Here is a 22,089-nt window from a genome sequence, read left to right as displayed (position 1 = left end):
CCCAACAATGCAGGGACATAAACTACGGCTTGAATATTTTATAAGTAAACAGTGTTTGTCTGAGATGTGGACTAGGAAGAAGACACAAGGGGCTATATATCATTGCAGAATGTACAATCTATTATTGATAGGGAACAGAGGATGCGCAGATTTTGTCTCGGCCGGATTCCAACAGAAAATAATGCTAATGCCCCCTTTTTTTATATATATAAATCTTAACTCCAGCTAGATATAAAAGACCTCAATTAATGCAGTTCTATATCCCTTAAAGTTATTGTAACCTTAAAAAATAAAAGAGATCTTGTTCCCTTATAGAAGGTTAAGCAGCACAGTGCTTGTGCTGTCTAAACTGTCCTTTTTCTAAGCTGTAAAAAAACAGGTTGATCCAACCACAGTGATCATGGCAGCCGATCCCTGATTACCGTGGTCAGTTTACTTGCCTCCGTCATCCCGCAGCTCTCCTCTCCCTCAACCCCCCCCCCTTGCCTGCCAGCTTCTGTGTATGTGTGTGTGTGTGAGTAATCACCGCGATTCTGCCCGCGATCCGGAAATCATTGCAAATCGCGGGACACCTGTGCGTTGCCGTTGATTTGCAATGGCACCCCAAACGCTGTGCAATGTTGCCGCGATTTCCGCCTGCCGAATCGCGGTAACATCACGCAAAAAAAATTGCGGGACGCATGACGCCAAAAAAGGTACAAGAGCTTCTTTGGGGCGTCATGCTTCCCGCAATTTTTTTTGTGCAATGTTACCGCGATTCGGCAGGCGAAAATCGCGGCAACATTGCACAGCGTTTGGGGTGCTATTGCAAATCACGGGCAACGCACAGGCGTCCCGCGATTTGCAATGATTTCCGGATCACGGGCAGAATCGCGGTGATTCTGCCCACGATCGCTACTCCGACATGAGAACGTAGCCTTAAATTTACCTTAAGCTATGTAGTTGCAAGGGCTTGCCTGATTGCATTTAGATTGTAAGGGTTTAGGTTGGGCCTCATTATATGGCTTTGGTAAATCTAAAGGAACATGGTATAATGTATGGACAGCGTTAGTTGTCACTGTGGGGGAGATTTATGACTTGTGCATACAGAAGCCGATTGCTTACTGTCTTAGTAAGGCTAAGTTCACACCTATGCAGTTTGCTTTTGATCCAATTCCGCCTTGCTTTTTGTGATGCATTTTGCGTTTTTGATGCATTTTTTTTTTTTGGCCAATTTTTTGTTGGGTGGTTTAAAAAACGCACAATGCAAATTGTGGCAAAAATGCACTACATACTTATCTGGAGCTTCTCCATTGAAGTCTATTGAACCACAAACACACCATCCCTTTCCAAAAATGCAGCAGCTGAAAAAAACATAGATGTGAATGTGCCCCATAGGAAACCATGGTTAATGGGCTGTAGTGCGTTTCTGCAAAAAAAACATTAAAAAAATGCATAGGTGTGAACCGAGCCTTAATCTCCCCTCACTGGTTACTTCACTTTGTATGTTGCTTTTTGCCTCATCAAATTAAGCTAAATGTAGAAATAAAGAGAAATGATCAATAAAATATCACAAAAGTATTCCATGTATGTTTGTTCTATCCTGCAGCCGGATGATCTGTTTGTCTGCGATATCGATGAGAGAGACATCAGCTGCCCTCCACCTTACAAGAATCTGAAGAAGAGTCAGTGCACGCCGCTGTTCATGAACGCTTACACCTTAAGAGGTATGTGTCCTAGGAGCAGTGGCGTAGCGTGGGTTGTCAGCGCCCGGGGCAAGGCAAGTAATTTGCGCCCCCTAACATGCGGACTTTTAGTACTCCCCGAGTCCCTTCCTACAATAGTACTGACCAGCCTGATTCCTATACTGACCTACCAGTCCACTACGCTAACATACCTTATTCCTGTACTGGCCACTACACTGACCTACCTGTCCACGACACTGACCCTTACAATGACCTACCCGATTCCTACCTGACCACTACACTGCCCACTACACTACACTGCCCACTACACAGAGGATACCACTGCGTCATCGAGCCCTTACAGGGGGCGGGTCGGGGAGGATTGTGAGAGCTTAGAGGAGGAGGGACGGAGGCACATGCAGGGCTGACTTAGAAGGCGGCGAGGCGGGCTCCAGAAGCGAGGCAGGGCTCTGCCACTGGCCAGCCCCGCTGCCGCACATGACAATGTTGGCCCAATCACAGGGCGCCGACCGGCCATCGTTTAGCCTGAAGATGGCGGCGGCTGAAGTGACACGCTAGGAAGAATTTTTAAAGTTTGCTAGAGTGACACTGGCATGGGATGCGCCCCCCCAAATGTTGCGCCCGGTGCGGCCGGCCCCCCCTGCACCACCCACGCTACGCCACTGCCTAGGAGAGCCAAAAGGCTGGGGGTAACACTTTTATATTAAAAAGGACAAATTTGTTTATCCAAGGGATTCTCCTATAACCCCTTTCCGCCCAGTCCTGGCATACCGTATTTGCCGGCGTATAAGAGGACTGGGCGTATAAGACGACCCCCTAATTTTTAAGTTAAAATATAGGTTTTGGGCTATACTCGCCCTATAAGGCCTCATGCACACTGGACGTTTTTGGAGCTGCTGTTAGCAGCGTCAGACTTTTTTTTTTGCAGCTGCAGAACGCCCATCCATGTTATTCTATGGCCTCATGCACACATAGAGCTTTTAGGAGCTCCAAGTGGAATAGGCGTTTTACAGCTCCAAAAAAAACCCAGGAACTGTGCGTTCTGGAGCTGCAGCGTCAAGCTGTAAAAATGTCTGACGCTGCTTAAGGCTGAATAACGTTGCTTAACGTGCGTTAAGCCATGTTATAGTTTTTTTTCTTCCATTCAAAATCAATGGTTCCCTATGGGAGCCTATTGATTTGAATGGAAGGCGCACCTTGCGCTATGAGAATCTTGAGGGGGAACTCCACGCCAAAATGGGGAAAAAAACGGCGTGGGGTTCCCCCCAGAATCCATACCAGACCCTTATCCGAGCATGCAGCCCGGCAGGCCAGGAAAGGGGAGGGGACGAGCGAGCGGCCCCACCCCCCCGGACCACACCAGGCCACAAGCCCTCAACATGGGGGGGTGTGAATACCCATTCACATAGGGAAGGGGTCCGGGATCTGGGGGGCCACCCTTGTTAAAGGGGGCTTCCAGATTCCGATGAGCCCCCTGCCCGCAGACCCCCACAACCACTGGCCAGGGTTGTGGGGATGAGGCCCTTGTCCTCATCAACATGGGGGCAAGGTGCTTTGAGGTGGGGGGTGCAGAGCTCGTCCCCTCCCCTTTCCTGGCCTGCCGGGCTGCATGCTCGGATAAGGGTCTGGTATGGATTTTGGGGGGGGGACCCCACGCCGTTTTTTTGGCGTGGGGCTACCCTCAAATTCCATACCAGACCCGAAGGGCCTGGTTTGGAACCTGGGGGGGAACCCCACGCCGTTTTTTTCCCCATTTTTGGCGTGGAGTTCCCCCTCAAGATTCTCACAGCGCAAGTCGCACCGCGACTGATCCGACTTGTGCGACTTCCATTCAAAATCAATAGGCTCCGATAGGGAACCATTGATTTTAAATGGAGGCAGAAAAAACGCTGCTAAAAGCTACGTGGCCAAACGTGCAATAACACAAATGGAAAAAGCTACTAAAAGCACGTTTTTACAGCTGCTTTTTCCTGGCATCAAGAAACAGCTTTGGAGCTCGTTTTTTTGACGCCCCGTGTGCATGGAGCCTTAGACTACCCCTCTTCCGAGGCAGCCCAAAAAATAATGTCTGTACCGTAGCGGAGTATAAAATGTGAGGACTACTGTACTTTACATGGCCCAAAATGGAAAAAAATAAATGTCTCTATTAATCTCTCAATGCGCTGGATGTGCAGTAATACCTTATGTACCGTAGCTTCCGCTTTTATACAGTATAACGCGCTGAGCCAATCACGGTGAGCGATGTATTCTATTATTGAATACAAAGCCAGAGTCAGAGAGGCGGGCTGATGATGTTACTCTCTCTGACTCAGCCAATCCAAGCAGGCTTTGTATTCAATAATAGAATATATCGCTCACTGTGATTGGCTCAGCGCGGTATACTGTATGTAGCCGAAGATACTGTACATACAGTAATACTGCACATCCAGCGCGTTGAGAGATTAATAGGGACGTTCGTTTTTGGGCCATGTAAAGTAGTCCCCACATTTTATACTCCGCGTATAAGATGATCCCCCTATTTTTTGGGGGATGTTTTTAAGGTTAAAAAGTCGTCTTATACGCCGGCATATATGGTATTTCTTCTACTGATAGCCAGTGGCGGCTGGTGCATTGAAGGAGCAGGGGCGCTGCCCCCCCTGATCCGTGTGTCCGGCCCCCTAAATTACATGCAAGACGCATGGAGTTCAATGGGGTTTTTTTTTTTTCTGAAGCACGTTTTTAGAGCCAGAGGCTCTAATAGGCTTCAGAAAAGCGTGGGCTCGGGACGCAGAGCACTGCACCCTGAGCCCACCCAGTTGTGTGACAATAGCGAATGAATATTCGCTATCGTCACACGGATCCTCCTCCTGGCCAATCAGGAAGCGGGTCCTGAAACCCCTTTCCCGATTGGCCGAAAGGCAAAGCCATGCCATTGGCCAGGGAGGAGGGAGTACTCGAGGAGACGCAGGGGACTTCGGAGAAGCCGCCGCTGCTGCTGCCTGCCTGCCCTTCACGGTGAGTGAGCCGGCGATGGGGGGAGGGTGTGCGGTGCAGCCTTGCCTTACCTTTGTAATATGGTAGCTTTTACTCTGTGGGGGGGGGGGGGGATAGTTGCTCCTTATGTCCATAATTATATACGGAGTGTTCCTTAATGGTCATATTGCACTGATAGTTGCTCCTCGTGATTATATACGGAGCATTTCTTAACGGTCATATTTAACCATTTGTTTGGCAGTCCAACATAGTCATTGATAGCGCGGCACTTTTTGACTAGACGTGAAGCAATGCCTATGCCTTTGGACCTCAAAACGCATTAAAATTGTTCCAAAGTAGTGCAGGGACTACTTTGAAGTCGTTGCAACTTGAAGTGGTACAGATCTGAACGGTACTCATTGGGAATCGTGGAGTAAGACTTGCCATGCGACTTTGCAGTCCCAAATTGCAGGACAAGTCGCACAAGTGTGAAAGAGGCCTAAATGTCCCGTGTAAGTCTGCCTTCAGACATAAGAGAATGTTTTCCAAGCTATGAAGGATCCGTCCTCCTGTTATGGAAGTCTATGGGCTTTTACAGCATTGGCACAGGCAGCGGAAAAAAGAGGATGGGCCAGCCAAATATAAGCATTGCAGTGCTCCAGGAGACTCCAGTTTGGGGGGGTTGTACACATGGCGCCACAAAAATGGCACCCCCTGTCACATTCGATTAGCAGTACCGCCGCTGAACGGGACTCATTTAAGGGAATATCGCTTTTTCCACAATCGCATGCAATGTGTGCGGTGATACAGGATATTCAGCATGGAAACGGGCAGTGAGGAGGTGACCTATCGCCTCCCTACTGCCTGACAAATGCCCCCTAAATAGCGATCCACCGCAGACTGCTTTTCAGAGGGGTTGCAAAGGCTGGTGCCAGTGTAAAGGAGTCCCTATAGTTTTTTTTACACTTTAAAGTAGCAGTCAAGTTAAAACCTAACTCCATTTAAAGCGGAGTTCCGGCTACAAAATCGACATAATCAATTTTGGGCCATCCGCTTGCTTTTGGTCACCTGAAAAAGAAATGGATAGTTACGTTTTTTTTTTTTTGTTTACTTACCTTGTTATTGAAGAAAAATATACAATTTTTTGGGTCCCCACCAGAATCAGATCGCATGGTGTTCACACCTATGCGATCTGATTCATGTCCGAACTGACAGTTCGCACTGCGATATGTGAACTGATCTGGGGGTGTCGTTAACTTTATATTGACACTCTCAGCGATTTGCATATGGCAGTGTGAACTGCCTGTGAGTTGTATGCGATGCAGGAACCCGCAGTGGATTCGCAGGGTTCCCACATCGCATAGGTGTGAACCGGGACTAAGAATGAGGATGGGAGTAGAGTTAGGTTTTGACTTGCCTTCCACTTTAAGGTGACATTTTTGTGCATCTACATTAAGCCTGGGTTCACACTATTGCGAACACAGACATCGCATGTGATTTGCACCACATTGCTCTGCAGATCGCATGCGATGTCTGTGCGATGCGAATTTAGCCATACAGATTGTATGGCTGAACTCGCATTGCATTTGCACGGAAATGCTACAGGAACCTCTTTTTGGTTTACACCCATGTCATCTGATTCCTGTCTGAATTCAATGTTCTGCAAACTGATTTGGGGGTGTCATTAAATTTGTATTGACACCCTCAGTGGTTCGTAGAGGGCAGTGTGAATTGCCTGCAAGGGAGATGCGATGCGGAAACCTGCACTCTAATCGTGCTGGTTCCCGCATCGCAATAGTGTGAACCCAGGCTCAAAAGATTAGTCCTTGGCAGCAGGGCCATCTTTCCGAATGGGCACGCTGGGAAGTTGCCCGGGGGCCCCACCTGCCCAGCGACCCAGCCCCAGCCAAGCATTAGTCCCGATTTCTGTGTGCATCCCACCGCCAAACTTAGCAGGTGGCAAGCGCCTGTCAGGCCACTTGGGCCGTGGAGGGGGAGCCCAAAACTGCAGGAATGGCTGTCCACCTCCACGGGAACAGGCACACACAGGACAGTCCAGTCTGACTCCCGTCCATGTGTGTTCACTGGACCCAGCCGCCAAAAACTTGGAAGCTGTCATTAGCCTGGCACTGCTGTACCAATAAATATCGCCTTATCAATAATATTTCATTTTTATTCTCGTGGGTGATTGTGTAGGCGGTGCATTGCCCGGGGCCCTTTAATAATCTTAAGATGGCACTGCTTTGCAGGATCTCTTTATGAAGTTCATCTAGGAATTTTATTTAGGAAACCAGTAGGTGGCGCTGTTGTTCCTTTCTTCTCACTTTTGCCTAGGACAATCTCCTTTAATAGCTTGTTGCTATACATTGTATATATTCTTGGAGTATGTACTATACTGTAAATGGTATATATAGAATCCAATGCGCTTATCTATAAACAGTGCAAAATTGTATTACGCCTCATGCACACCGGATGTTATTAAAATGTCAGTAGAAAGCTGAAGCTGTTTTTCAGCTTTTACTCAGTAGCGTTTTTCAGCGTTTTTTAGCTTTTTTCAGCTTTCGCATATTTTAGTTTTTTTTTTTAGCAACACTTTATTCCCACAAAATCTTACGGCTCAAAAACATTGATAAACACTGAAAAGCCGCATTTTTCTGCAATTTTTAAGCTTTTATCAGAGTTAAAGCGTTTTTACAGCTGAAAAACTCTTCTTAAAGCGGAGTTCCGGCCTATTTTGCAACTTTAGTGATTCCAGGAGTGCTCGCTATGCTGATCAACAATTGGGCATTTTCAATTTTTTTTGGGGGTCCCTTACCTTATTTTCACGGCATTTTTGATTGTACTTCCTCCTTCTCCCCCCACTGTGGCCGCGGCCACTGACATCACTTCCGCCTTTGCATTGCATCCTGGGAGCTGTTTGCCATCACTCCAAGGAGGCTGGAATCAGGAAGAACTCCCAGAACACTCCCTGGAATCAGGAAGAAGGACACAGCAGATTACACTGCGGCTTCAGATGCCCACATCCAAGATGGCCGCGCCCAGACAGCGTTTTTAAAAGTAAAATTTTGCCTAAAATCCAATACTATACACCTTGTAAGTATGAGAATAGCGGTTCATTAAAGGGCGATGGATTAGTATTATAGGGGTATTTTTAGTTAAAAAAGGTATTTGAGGCCGGAACTCCGCTTTAAGGCCTCATGTGCACTGGACGTTTTTAAAAAACTTCATTAAAAAGCCGTAGCTGTAGAAGGTGTTTTTCAGCTTTTTTGTATTCGCGTTTTTACGCTTCTTCAGCTGTAGCGTTTTTTTTTTTTTTTTTCTTTTTTTAGCAAAACTATACTTCCACAAAAGCTCACGGCTCAAAAATGTTGATAAACGCAGAATAGCCGGGTTTTTGGTGTTTTTATGTGTTTTTAGAGCATTTTTACAGCTGAAAAACGCTTCTTAAAACCCTCTAGTTCTGGGGGTTTTCCAGCCACAAACTGCTGATAACAGCCTGTGTGTGCATGGACACCTAGGATAACATGCTGGGGAGTTTACTGGCTGCAGAAAAAATGTGACGCCAAAAACAGCCGCTGTAAAAATGTCCCGTGTGCATGAGGACTTAGGGACCTTTCAAACGGGCTTTCTGATCAGGTCCGCCTGTCAATTTTTCAGATGGACCTGATCGGATGCTCCATGCACCCCAATGGAACAGCTGATGTCTGCTGACACACGCTGCCCTCCGATCCGATACTGTCCGTGAAATCCTCGCGGATGGAAAGAAACCCTATTTTCCATCTGTCTGGAGGATCGATCGGATGAAAACGGACAGGCGGTCCATTCCCATCCGATCTCCCCATAGAGGAGAGCGGGGATCTGACAGCTCCGTCTCTGCAAAGTAAGCATAGATGGAGCTGTCATCCACCTGCTCAGCGGGGATCGGCGGATCGATCCCCGCTGAGCAAAACAGAGTTTGTCGGGCACACCGCCCGTGTGAAAGGACCCTAAGGCCCCTTTCACACACTCCGTCCGTCGGACGGACTCCGTTTATCCCAGCGCGGGATTGATCCGCTGATCCCCCGCTGAGCAGGAGGATGACAGCTGTTCTCCGTGCTGTGTGCGGAGACACAGCTGTCAGTTCCCCATACATCTCTATGGGGGAATTGGATGGGAACGGATCGTCAGTTCGTATTCATCCGATCCGATCTGCTGGACGGATGGAAAATAGGGATCCATCCGTCCAGATTTGAAGGATCGGATGTCAGCGGACATGTCTCCTCTGACATCCGATGCCCCACAGGGATGCATGGGGGGACCGTTCAGATCTGCCAAAAAAACGGACAGGTGGATCTGAAGGTCCGCCTGTGTGAAAGAGCCCTAAGACCCCGTTCAGACAGGGGCGACACGACTTGCTGGGGGCGACCTGTGAAGTCGCGGTGCACAGCGCGCACCGCGACCTCGGCGCGACTTGCACAAACTTCATATAATTGAAGTCAATGCAAGTCGTCTCCAGGTCGCCCCAAAGTAGTACAGGACCCTTTTTCAAAGTCGGAGCGACTTGTGTCGCTCCTATTAGAACGGGTCCTGTACTATTCAATGGCAGGCGACTGACCGCGCCTGACAAGTTGCGCTAGTTTGAATGGGGTCTAAATGTTCAGTCATGAGTAGGACCAATGTCCACCCTCAGTAATGAAAACACACGTGAGAACAAATTAGTATTTGGATGGGATTTAAAATCACTGAAGTCACATATTTTTTTTGTCATCCCTGCTAGGTGTTGTTTTCTCTGATATGGGTGACACTTTCTTGCTTCCATTTTAATGATAATGTGAATGTTTTGTATTTCCAGGAGCCGGCGCTGTGATCCACACTCACTCCAAGTCCGCTGTGCTGGCCACTCTGCTGTTTCCCGGGAAGGAATTCCGGATCACACACCAAGAGATGATTAAAGGAATAAAGAAAGGCAGCTCTGGAGACTATTACAGGTGAAGCCCTGATAGTGAAAGACTTGACATTATATGTATCAATCAGTACGATGGAAGTTATGACACTCTCTGCTACATTTTATGTGTAAAACTTTCTTCTTGGGTATCTTTTTCTATATTGTAGCACCCTACAAGGTAGGTGCTAAGTAAAGTATAGTGGGCATTGTCTGCTTATCAGCAAGGCCATGATTTCAGCTAGGCTGGCATGTGTTCCCAGGTGTGCCTGTTGAGTTGGGGAGTCTCCCCACTGTATCCCAATGAGGGCTCTCATTGGGCAGTGGAGGAAACCTGACCAATAGCACACCAGGGCTTGTATCCATCCTTGAAGGGCAGATTCTGCCGCACAGCACTCTGGGAGAGGGTATAAGTCTGTGGGGAGCACATGACAGATTGTATTTGGCGGGAAGCAGAGTCCCAGGAGGGAGGTGACGGCTGTCTCTCCTCCTGTCAGGAAGAATCGGGTGTCCCAGGTGGCTTGCCTGAGTGGATACAGGGCTGAGCTGAGCTGCAGAGAAGGATCCCGGTGTGCTGAGGAGCAGCGGAGCGTTGGGGTTGAGTTTCAGGAAAGCATTCTGAGTCATGAGTCAGTGGTGTATTTAGGTTTTGTGCTGCCCTAGGCCTGACTAAACTTGTGCACCCCCTAATTTAAATATGATGCACCCCTTCATGTAAAGGCCACACCTCTTCCTGTTTATGTCTCGCCCTCTCATCTGTAAACCACAGTTCCCATCAGTGTTCCCATCAGATCAGTTCCCATCAGTGTAGCCTCATCAGTTCCCATAAGGTTAGCCTCAGCAGTGCCCATCATCATACCATCATATCATACCAGGAGGTAGCAGTGTGACCGCTTTATGGGGGTGCCAGACTGATTTGCTTCCTGGACCCTGCCCTCCAGCCCAATTCACCCTACAAGACTGGCACTATACTAAAAGTGTGTTGCGCAAGCCGGCAGGGACCCTTTTTAGTGGGGGAGTCGGGAGGAGGTTGTTTTTTTCTCATGCGTGGTGCAGCTTTTTTGCTGCCCCCCTGCAAAGTGCTGCCCTAGGCCTGGGCCTTGTTGGCCTAGGCCAAAATACAGCACTGTCGTGAGTACTGTGAACTGTCCCTGGGGGTCTGCCTAGCAGAGGGGACCACTCCCGGAGAAGGTCAGAGGGATCCAGGAGCTAGCTAGCCGGTACAGGAATATAGTAAAGGGGGTGCCAGAGATTACCCTGAAGAGTAAAGGGGGTGCCAGCGGTTGAGCCCTGAAGTGTAAAGTGTTGCAGCAGCATTGCTAGTGGCTACGTCAGTCAGAGAAGACTACAGGGAGCAGTGCACAGGACTTTTGAGCTGTGAGGATGCATCAGAAGTCAAGTTTCAGTTCGCAGACAGCAAGTCAGATTTACAAGCGCCAGTAAGCGTTGGTCGGCCTTCAGCTGGTGCCAAGACAGCGCTAGATGGCATTTTTTTCTCAAGTGTCCCAATTCTGTACCTAGTTGAGCCAGATGAGTATCCCACTCATTCCCTGCTCCCATCCAAGTTCCTGCAATAAAACTAAAAACAAAAGATGCCGGACTGTTCATTGTCTCAGATCTCACACTTGGGCAACAAGCTTAAATGTGCTGTTGGTGGTAACGGTAACAATGGCAGACCCACATCCAGCACTGATGCAGGAAATACTGCTACATATAGAAACAGTTGGCCTGACCTCCTGTGTTGGAGGTAGGGGGAATCTCTCTGGCTGGGGGCAAACGGAAACGCGGGAAGTGGGGGTAACGCTGGGAGTTGTAGTCCTCCCCCCCGGGCAGCTCCTTTGCATCGGAATCACACTCCCCACAATACACTTCCGCCCCACAGCATAGTGAACCAATCACCTCGTGAGTAGCGGCACAGCGAACCAATCAGGTGTGCAGGCACACCTGATTGGTTCGCTGTGCCTCTGCTCACGGCGCGCTGCTCACCACTCAATCAGAAGATCTAGCTGCAGGGCAGACTACATCTGGGACGGATGTCAGGCTGTGTCCTTCTACCACCACTGAGTCCTGACTGCTCTGCCTTCCATATTGTATGTTCGGCGATGTGACTATCGCCCACGCTCGCAGCACGATATCGATGTTCACATCGACTATCGTTCAGCCCTACCTGGCATCATAAGCGAAACCTTGATGTCTCCTGGTGCATTTGTGTGCCTTCATACAGCTTCTTGGGTAAACTGTGGTCCTGTAGCATGGAAGTCTGGGTTTTGTCAGAGTTTCACTATGCCATTTTGGTCCTTTAATGTGATGTGCGACCTCAAGAACAAAGATTGCACCATGGAAGGAGGCGAGCCGGCACTAGAATTTCTTAAATATGTTAAGACATACCACCTGCGGGCTCCTGGGTTTAGTAACATTTTAAGTCCGCCCGCCTCCCCATGCACGTCACTTACCTTAGGCAAATGACATTCACACTGCCCGCTGTGCCTGCCGGGATATGTACATGTAGCACCCTCCTATATGGGTGCAAGGTAGGAAGCGTAGTTTTGGCTCTGGGTGCCTATCAGGAGAGCAGCAGGCAAAAATATAGCTGCACTCTGCTTATCAGGGGAGCATGATCACTATTTAGGCCTGTTCAGTGTGTCTGGTGTGTCATTTATCTGGTCTGAGGGAGTGTCCCCACATAGGGAGGCCTGTTGGACAGTGGAGGAACCCCAGCTAGTGACACACAGACTTTTGTAGCTGTCTCAGTGGGATGGCACAGACAGTGGTGCATCCTGGGATAGGCTATAAAAGCCAAGGACACATGTGGCAGGGGGTCTTTGGGCGGGAAGCCAAGTCCCAGAAGGAGGGTGACGGCTGTCTCCTCTTCTGAAGCTGTGAAAGGTGGTCACAGGCAGTCAACCTAGTGAACCAGAAAGTGTGACTGAACCCAGAGGTCCAGTGGAAGCGGACTAGTGGAGTTGGAGGCAACGGTGACTCTGGAAAACAGTGTCCGTGAGTACAGAACAACTTGCCCAGGGGTCTGCCAGGAAGGGGACCCCTCCAGAGGCTAGAGTCAGGGGACAGGGGTCAGCACACAGGCAGTGAGTGTAAAGGGGGTGCCAAGTTAGAACCCTGAAGAGAATAACCAAGCAGGAACCTTTAAAGTATCTTCACTTCAGTAGCAAGTGGCCTTGCCACATTCTACAGTTCGCTGTCCTCAAGACTGTGAATAGTTAATAGTTGGAGTATTCCACTCATCCCTTCTCCTATCCAAGTTCCAAATAAAAACAAAACACAAAAACCAACATCCCCTGGATTGATTATTGACTGAGCCAAGGACTTTCATTGCTGTTTATCTGCTATCAGTTGCTACTGGTAACCCAGGGGAATCCAGAAAGTGTAATTCTCAGCAGTCCTCTGGGGGGCAGTGCTACATACATCACATATCCCAGGAGGTATAGCCTTTCATTGAACAACAGGAGGAGGGGGCGGGTCTATCAGCACGTCATCGAGAGGCCCGCCTGCTGAACCCGAAAGAGCCGGCAGGCCTCACAATGATGTTAGAAAGAACATGGCAACACGGGACTGAGCTGTGGCCGAGCAGAGCATGAGATGATCTCAGCGGGTCACCACTGGATCCACTGAATGGGTGAGTATCTGAAATGTGCATTAAAAAAAATGGAATAAAAAAAGTGGGGGGGTCAGCCGGAGTTCCTCTTTGATTTTAGCAGCTCTCCTGCTCTTTCCTCCTAGCAGTGACTTAACAGCTCAGATCATTCTGCTCCCCTTTACTAGCAGGGACTCATTAGCTCACAACACCTTGCTCCCCTCTCCCAGCAGTGACTCAGTAGTCCAGATCACCCTGCTCCTGTCTGATTAGTCCTCATTCAGTGCATTTCTTGTGAAAGAGATTACTCCACAGTATTTATAGTTACAGAGGTCAGTGAGATCTTGTTTTAAAATATTTGTTGCTGGTTAAGGAAATACAAATATTTGAATTTTCATAATGATACCTTAAAATGATTGTAAATGCAATAGAAAAAAAACCATATATCATACTTACCTGCTCTGTGCGATGCTTTTGCGCAGAGCAGTCCCTGTCATCCTCTTCCTGCTCGGTCCTGTGTTTGCGCTCCTGGCTTCCACCAACCACCCGCCGAGTGCCCAATATAACAATCCACTTGCTATGGGGGCAGTTGTGTAGGCTCGCTCCCAAGCAGACTTTGTGTGTCTGTAGACACACAGAGCGCGGCTCGGCACCCGCCCCCCCCCCCCTCTAGCTGACAGCAGCAGGAGCCAATGGCTCCCACTGCTGTCTCTGAGCCTATGAGGAGGAAAAGCTGAGAGAGCCGCCGCTCTCATGCACATCACTGGATCGGGTTCAGGTAAGTATAAAGGGGGGGGGGGGAGGTGCACAGAAAAGGTTTTTACCTTAATGCAGAGAATGCATTGGGGTGAAGAAAAAAAAAAAAAACTTTCAGCTTTTACAACCACTTCAATATTTAAAAGTCCATAATCTGGCTACATTTTGACTTTAATTAAATCTGTCAGTAACTATTAGTACCTAAAATATCCTCTGGACTTTATTTATTCTACATCTGCCAAGATTTCTCACTATTTCTCCTTCCCACCTGTTATTGAGACACGTAAGCTGGCTCACAGTGAGCAGTAAGAACCCAACAGAGACTCTTCCCCCATCCCCAGTTTATCTAAAATCAGGTTTGCTGAAGTTACACTTTTATGTAATGATGTCACACTTTCTTGCAGGTATGATGACCTCCTAGTGGTCCCCATCGTGGAGAACACACCAGAAGAGAAAGACCTTAAAGACCGGATGGCAAAAGCCATGACAGAATACCCGGATTCCTGCGCCGTGCTGGTGCGCCGCCATGGAGTCTACGTCTGGGGAGACAGCTGGGAGAAAGCTAAGACTATGTACGTGTTTATATGAAACCATTTCACTGTGAAAATTTACAAGAGTCACAATGTTTCTGTATTCTTGGTTATCCGAGAATAACCTGAGCATGGCAAGGCTAGTTGTGGAAGACTGTAATAAAGTTGAATCTAAATCTTAAAATGGAACTAAACTCTAAAGCCCCGTACACATGCACAGATTGTTGGCCGTAAATTGTTGGCCAACGTCCGATCTGCAGATTGTAGGTTTGTTAGTATGATGCTTCCGACAACCAACTGCGAATTTTCGGCCGAAAAAATTCTGGTGTGCAGACTATAAAATTTTTGTTGGCCAACAAAGAACGGCCGATTGTTCCTCAGTCAGTACAGATTTCGGCAGACAAAAATCAGATGAGCAAGACTGGGCATGCTCAGAGAAGAAAAAACACAGGGAAAGTCAACTATCACATGACATCACTTCTGAAGTTGGTTTTTGTTGGCCAACAAAAGTCCAGTGCAAGTCTGGAGCACATTTCAACCAACAAACAGCACTGGACAAAAGTTGGCCAACAATCTGTGCGTGTGTACGGGGCTTAAGACTCCATTCACACTAGCGCGACTTGTCAGGCGACTTGGTCGCCCGCCATTGAATAGTACAGGACCCGTTCTAATAGGAGCGACACAAGTCGCTCCGACTTAGAAAAAGGGTCCTGTACTACTTTGGGGCGACCTGGAGGCGACTTGCATTGACTTCAATTATATGAAGTCCGTGCAAGTCGCGCCGAGGTCGCGGTGCACACAGGTCGCCCCAGCAAGTCGTGTCGCCCCTGTCTGAACGGGGTCTAAAAGTGAAGATTTGATATCCTATAGGAAACATCAAGACGTAGTTAATTGCAGAGATGTATAGTAACTAAGTAGAACTACTTCACTACTGTACTTAAGTACTGAAAGGCGGTATCTGTACTTTCCTAGAGTAGAATTTTTTTCTCCTACTTCCACTTTTACTTCACTATATTTTTTCAATGATTTCAATACTTTTTTTTGTGCTGCATAGTTACTCGTTACAATTATAAAAATTACCACTGCCAGAACAGTAGATGGCAAGTTTCATGAAGCTCAAAAAAAAATGTGTATAATGTCATGTGTACTTTTGACTTCTTTCGACTTCTTTCTTTAATAACTACATAACACAGTACTTGTACTTTTACTTTCAGTACTTGAGTAGCAACATTTTTTAAAAAAACTACTTGCAATACTTAATTACAAAAAATGTTGAATACATTAGTACTTCTACTCAAGTCACTTTTTGATCGAGCACTTCCATTTCTACTCAAGTCACTTTTTGATTGAGCACTTGTACTTTTACTCAAGTATGGGTTTCGAGTACTTTATACAACTCTGGTTAATTGTGCCTAAACATTACCCCAAGAAATTCTTGAAAAGTAGTAGTAAACTTCTGGTATGTGATGTTCTTGGGCACTTCTGTGGCTTACAGCTTCCTATGTATCGGCAGTGTGAGATTCTCAAAGGCAATGCTGCCCCTAGTTTGGGAGATTTGGTGAAGTCACTACTGTGCTAACTGTTCTCCTTGCCGAAGGCTTTGACATAGGAAAGCAAAGCCCTGCCTCTACCAAGATGGTCTCCTCCACACGGAGAGACAGTGCAGAACAATGCATGGAAGTCAGTAATAGGGAAAGATCAGCAGCTGGGAGATCTGGCTCGCAGTCTCCGCTCTAATTGATTCCAAAGGTGTTCTATCGGTTGAAGTCAGAACTCTGTGCAGGCCAGTCGAGTTCCTCCACCCCAAACTCGCTCATCCATGTCTTTATGGACCTTGCTTTGTGCACTGGTCCAAATCATTTGGTGGAGAGGGGATTATGGTGTGGGGTTGTTTTTCAGGGGTTGGGCTTGGCCCCTTAATTCCAGTGAAGGGAACTCTTAAGGCATCAGCATACCAAGACATTTTGGACAATTTCATGCTCCCAACTTTGTGGAAACAGTTTAGGGTTGGCCCTTCCTGTTCCAACACGACTGCACACCAGTGCACAAAGCAAGGTCCATAAAGACATGGATGAGCGAGTTTGGGGTGGAGGAACTTGACTGTCCTGCACAGAGTCCTGACCTCAACCCGATAGAACACCTTTGTGATGAATTAGAGTGGAGACTGCGAGCCAGGTCTTCTCGTCCAATATCAGTGCCTGACCTCACAAATGCGCCTCTGGAAGAATGGTCAAACATCCCCATAGACACACTCCTAAACCTTGTGGGCAGCCTTCCAACTCAATACGGACTAAGACTGGGGTGCCATTAAAGTTCATGTGCGTGTAAAGGCAGGCGTCCCAATACTTTTGGTAATAAAGTGTAAATATAAAGAAAATTTAATAAGAAAATTGTATGGTGTATGGCCAGCTTAAGATAAACACCCCCCCCCCCCCCCACCTTAATCAGGGCTCAGGAATTATGACTGTGCTAAAAAGAGAAGTTCAGCCAAAGCTCGTTAGCGTTCTGCACTCCTGTGACCCGTTTGCAGCAGACAGCGGGTTGAAGCCTGCTGGCGGCTGACGTCAAAGAGCCGGTTCAGGCTCGGGCAAGACAACGAAGTCAGGATCTGCCCACATACCGACACCCAGCTCAGCCTCTCAGTGAGAGCCTCAGCCAGTTGCTCCCGCCCAGTGCTCCAGTGAGCATTGGGGGAGGCGCAGAGCAGAGAGCAGGAACTGGGCAGGGGAAAGATGCAGCATCGGACCAATGCCTCCACCTAGGTAAGTAAGAGTCTGCAAAAAACCTCCATACTTCTCTTTTAAAGGTTTAGTTCACTTTTTTTGAAAAATTAATAAAAGCATATTTTTTTTTTTCAGGTAAAAAAAATGTGCATTAATTTTTATTTATTGGGAGCCTGCAAAGCATTGCACCAGAGATCAGCAGATCATGGGTGCTGTGCAGGGCTCTTGCAGAATCTGTGTGTAATTTGTGCGCTTGTACCTCGTCCGAGCATTCAGTTACACACTAACAGGAAGACTCCATGAACTACCAGAACAGTACGGGGTAGTTCATTGAGAACTACAAGCCGATATCTGCAAAGGATGTTGGAGCTTGTATTTCATTCACGCACAGAGCTGTGTGAGTAAATGATGCGGCCGTGTGGGCGGAGCCCTGCACGGTCACGCTCTTTTCAAAAAGTGACAGCTAGTAGGGGGAACTTCTCCCCATACTGCTGTCACAGGGAGAGGTGGCAGTGGCTGCAGCAGTGGGAACATGTTACATGTTCCACCCTAAAAATAGGTGTAATATGTTCCCAAAAGTGAACTTGCCCTTTACCACTTGCCGACCGCCCAGAGCACATTTACATCATTACTCTGACGTTAAATGCCATTGCTAGATGCTGCCATAACCCCAGTATTATCTTGCACTGTGGGAGATTATGCATCTGATAAAAGTGGTCCCAGCGACGGGATCACTTTTAGAGGTGGCAGGAGAGGTTCCTTTCCCCCCCCCCCCCCTCGGCCCCCCCACTTCCCGGTCATCTCTAAACTTTCCGGAGCCGTCAGTAAGCCCGGAGCCAGTCTGGTCCCTCAGATTCCTGGGCAGGAAGTCGAGTGAGGGCCTAGATCGGCTCTATGCCCTTGGTGGACCGAAGCAACACCTGACATCACTTCCGCCTCTCGGTCTTAAGGCTACGTTCACATGTTGGCATAGCGGACCGCGGGCAGAATCACGCGGTTCTGCCCGCGATCCGGAAATCTTTGCAAATCGCGGAACGCCTGTGCTTTGCCATTGATTTGCAATAGCACCCCAAACGCTGTGCGATGTTGCCGCGATTTCCACCTGCCGCAAACAAAATCGCGGGTCGCATGACGCCCAAAAAAGGTACAAGAGCTTCTTCGATTTTGTTTGCGCAATGTTACCGCGATTCAGCAGGCGGAAATCGCGGCAACATCGCACAGCGTTTGGGGTGCCATTGCAAATCAACGGCAACGCACAGGCGTCCCGCGATTTGCAATGACTTCCTGATCGCGGTAATTCTGCCCGCGGTCCACTACGCTAACATGTGAACATAGCCTAAAGGGCTGAATTTTTTTTTTTGTTAAAGGCTAAATTTTATTTAGTTTTTTTGTTTTTTGGGGTAAATGAGAGATCTGGGGTCTTTTTGACCCCAGATCTCTCAATAAAGAGGACCTGCCAATCTTATTTCTATTACAAGGGATGTTTGCATTCCTTGTAATAGGAATAACAGTGATAAAAAATAATGAAAATATATGGACAGTGTAAAGATCGAAAGTAAAAATAAATAAGAAAAAAAAAATGAAAGTGCCCCCGTCCCTCCATGCTCACGTGCACAAGTGAATACATACGTAAGTCGCGCCCACATATGTAAACGGTGTTCAAACCACACATGTGAGGTATCGCCGCGATCGTTACAGCAATAATTCTATTGCAAGACCTCCCCTGTAACTCTAAACAGGTAACTAGTACCGGTAAAAAACAATTTAAAGCATCACCTATAAAGATTTTTCAGTACTGTAGTTTGTCGCCATTCCATGAGCGTGCGCAATTTTAAAGCATGACATGTTTAGTATCCATTTACTCATCCTAACATCATCTTTCACATTCTACAAAAAAAAAAAATTGGGCTAACTTTTTAGTGTTTTGTGTTTTTAAAATTCATTAAAGTGTATCTTTCCCCCAAAAAATATTGCGTGTGAAAGACCGCTGTGCAAATACAATGTGACATAAAATATTGCAACGATCGCCATTTTATTCTCTAGAGTCTCTACTAAAAAAAATATTTAATGTTTAAGGGTTCTAAATTGGTTTTCTAGCAAAAAATACTAATTTAAACTTGTAAACAAAAAGTTGCAGAAAAGGCCTGGTCAGCAAGTGGTTAAGCAGATACCAAATAGATCTGTACTGCGATTTACTGCTTGGAATAGTTTAATGGGAGGGTAGGTTAGTTGGTGGCCAGTGTAGTGTCGCTTACATTGGGGGTAAGTTTAGTGCCCCTTACATTGGTGGCCAGTGTAGTGCCCCTTGCATTGGTGGTCAGTGTAGTGCCCCTTGCATTGGTGGTCAGCTTAGTGCCCCTTACATTGGTGGTCAGCGTAGTGCCCCTTACAATGGTGGCCATGTAGTGTCCCTTACAATGGTGGCCAGTGTAGTGCCCCTTACATTGGTGGCCAGTGTAGTGCCCCTTGCATTGGTGGCCAGTGTAGTGCCCCTTGTATTGGTGGTCAGCGTAGTGGCCCTTACAATGGTGGCCAGTGTAGTGGCCCTTACAATGGTGGCCAGTGTAGTGCCCCTTACAATGGTGGCCAGTGTAGTGCCCCTTACAATGGTGGCCAGTGTAGTGCCCCTTACAATGGTGGCCAGTGTAGTGCCCCTTACAATGGTGGCCAGTGTAGTGCCCCTTACAATGGTGGCCAGTGTAGTGCCCCTTACAATGGTGGCCAGTGTAGTGCCCCTTACAATGGTGGTCAGTGTAGTGCCCCTTACAATGGTGGCCAGTGTAGTGCCCCTTACATTGTTGGCCAGTGTACTCCTCCTTACATTGGTGGCTAGTGTAGTGCCTCTTACATTGGTGGTCAACGTAGCGTCCCTTTCATTGGTGGTCAGTGTAGCACCCCTTACATTGGTGGCTAGTGTAGCACCCCTTACATTGGTGGCCAGTGTAGTGCCTCTTACATTGGGGGCCAGTCTAGCGCCCCTTACATTGGTGGCCAGTGTAGCGCACCTTTCATTGGTGGTCAGCGTAGCGCTCCTTACATTGGTGGTCAGTGTAGTGCCACTTACATTGGTGGTCAGTGTAGTTCCCCTTTCATTGGTGGTCAGTGTAGTTCCCCTTTCATTGGTGGTCAGTGTAGCGCCCCTTACATTGGTGGTCAGTGTAGCGCCCCTTACATTGGTGGTCAGGGTAGCGCCCCTTACATTGGTGGTCAGTGTAGTGCCCATTACATTGGTGGTCAGTGAAATTCTTCTTAGCATAGGTGCCCAGTAAAAAGGGCCCCCTTATATTGGTTGTCATTGGGAGACGGGCTTACACAGAGAGGCAATGAGAGAGCACCCCCATTACAATGGGATAGAAAAATAAAAAATAGGTCCAGCGCAGGTAAAGGACAGCTGCTTGCATACAAAAGATATAACACATAATCTTCACCAAACAAGAAAATATAACATTGCAGCGCCCATAAAATTTATTAATTTTATGGGCACTGCAATTTTATATTTACACCCATTACAATGGTGGTCAGTTGGATGAATGCCCTTAGCTAAAGAAATCATTGATACCAGTGAATATTTCTCTGAGAGGTAGAAGTTGCTCATTGCTCAAGGAACCCCTTGCAAAATCAGTAGGAACCCTAGGTATCCATAGAACTATAGTTCAGAAAGGTTTCCTTATACAGTTCTACGTTCTGAACGTGAAGATGTGTCAGCGCTGCTAAATGAACATTTGCCAATAATAATAAATACAACAAATATTATAAATACATATATAAAAATGCCAAGTACAGAAAGTGATTAATATACATCAATGTCCTTCAAATGCAGAAAATAAACTTCCTCCAATTGCTGTGCAAAAGTGACAGAAGTGCTTTGTGCTCCAATCTTGCATAAAGTGCTGGTGCTCCCCCTTATGCTTCCCTACCCACCAGAAACCAAATAAATATAGGTGTGTAGATCATGCTCAGATCACTCTGCGGTATATGACTCTGCTATGTGACAGAAGCTGGGTCCCAAAAGTGATCCTGTGTAGGTCTGCGGGAAGCTGCTGGAGGATAGTGCTGACCTCCGTATTCCTCAGTGAAAAAAAAAACTTACCATAGTGAAGTATATCAAACCATAAACTTTTATTGACGCATAGAATCCACTTACAAACAATGATAAAAGAATGGCGCTGATCGGCCCAGTGGTTGCTGCTCCTGCAGCATGCGTTCCACCGGCCGGATATGACGTAACACGCTCAAGCCTCGCTATACGTGTTTCGCCCTTCCCTTGGGCGTCCTCTGTAGCACTCGTTCTACTACCTTTTCTAGCATACCTCTGTATGAGAATTCTGCCCTGGTGTCTCCTGCGGGTAGATGTCCTAATAAATATGCTGTGTCCATTCCAGGTGCGAATGCTACGATTACCTCTTCGACATCGCCGTGCAGATGAAACAACTCGGACTGGATCCAGCAGCTCTCCCTGTAGAAGAGAAAGGAATTGTTTAAAAATCGATCTTCACATTATTTCCAGCACAATAAACAACCGAACTTTGTCCGCAAAAGACGCCAATCCTCATTCTGTAAAGTGATCGTCCTCTTTGGCTGTGATGTCACCACTGATTTTTTTATTCTGATGTTTTAATCATAGTATGAAGTGCCAGTCATACCTAGTGTTGTGTTCAAAAATCAGAGCAGGTGAACTTTTAATAAACATTAGAGAAGGTAAGTGTGTGTGTGAATGATTATAAATGGAAGCACACAGATCTATATCTCCGCTCAGACCTGGCCTCCCTTGCACATGGACAACCCGGGTACCAGCCAGAGCAGTCCGTCTCCACTGAGAACATAAAAGAATATCAACCGCACTCCACCTGGCTTTTCTTGCAGTATTTTTTTCACCAATTAACCACTTCTGGACCGGAAGGATTTGCCCCCTTTAATGACCAGGCCATAT

The 22,089-nt window shown here is 47.3% G+C and overlaps 1 protein-coding gene across 1 annotated transcript in view; it reads left to right on the top strand.

Annotated features, from left to right (window-relative positions):
* Window positions 1-21,861, top strand: part of APIP (APAF1 interacting protein) — a 42,501-nt gene extending 20,640 nt beyond the window's left edge. Inside the window, exons 4-7 of the mRNA XM_082270875.1 lie at window positions 1,589-1,706; window positions 9,469-9,604; window positions 14,311-14,478; window positions 21,542-21,861. Of these exons, the coding sequence (XP_082127001.1) occupies window positions 1,589-1,706; window positions 9,469-9,604; window positions 14,311-14,478; window positions 21,542-21,641 (522 nt within the window). The 3' untranslated portion in view covers window positions 21,642-21,861. The remainder of the gene's footprint in view (window positions 1-1,588; window positions 1,707-9,468; window positions 9,605-14,310; window positions 14,479-21,541) is intronic.
* Window positions 21,862-22,089: the final 228 nt, after the last annotated feature.

The sequence above is a fragment of the Pelophylax lessonae genome, assembly GCF_965119305.1.
Source record: "Pelophylax lessonae genome assembly, chromosome: 10".
NCBI classification, from domain to species: domain Eukaryota; kingdom Metazoa; phylum Chordata; class Amphibia; order Anura; family Ranidae; genus Pelophylax; species Pelophylax lessonae.
This window is presented reverse-complemented; position numbering and strand designations above follow the sequence as displayed.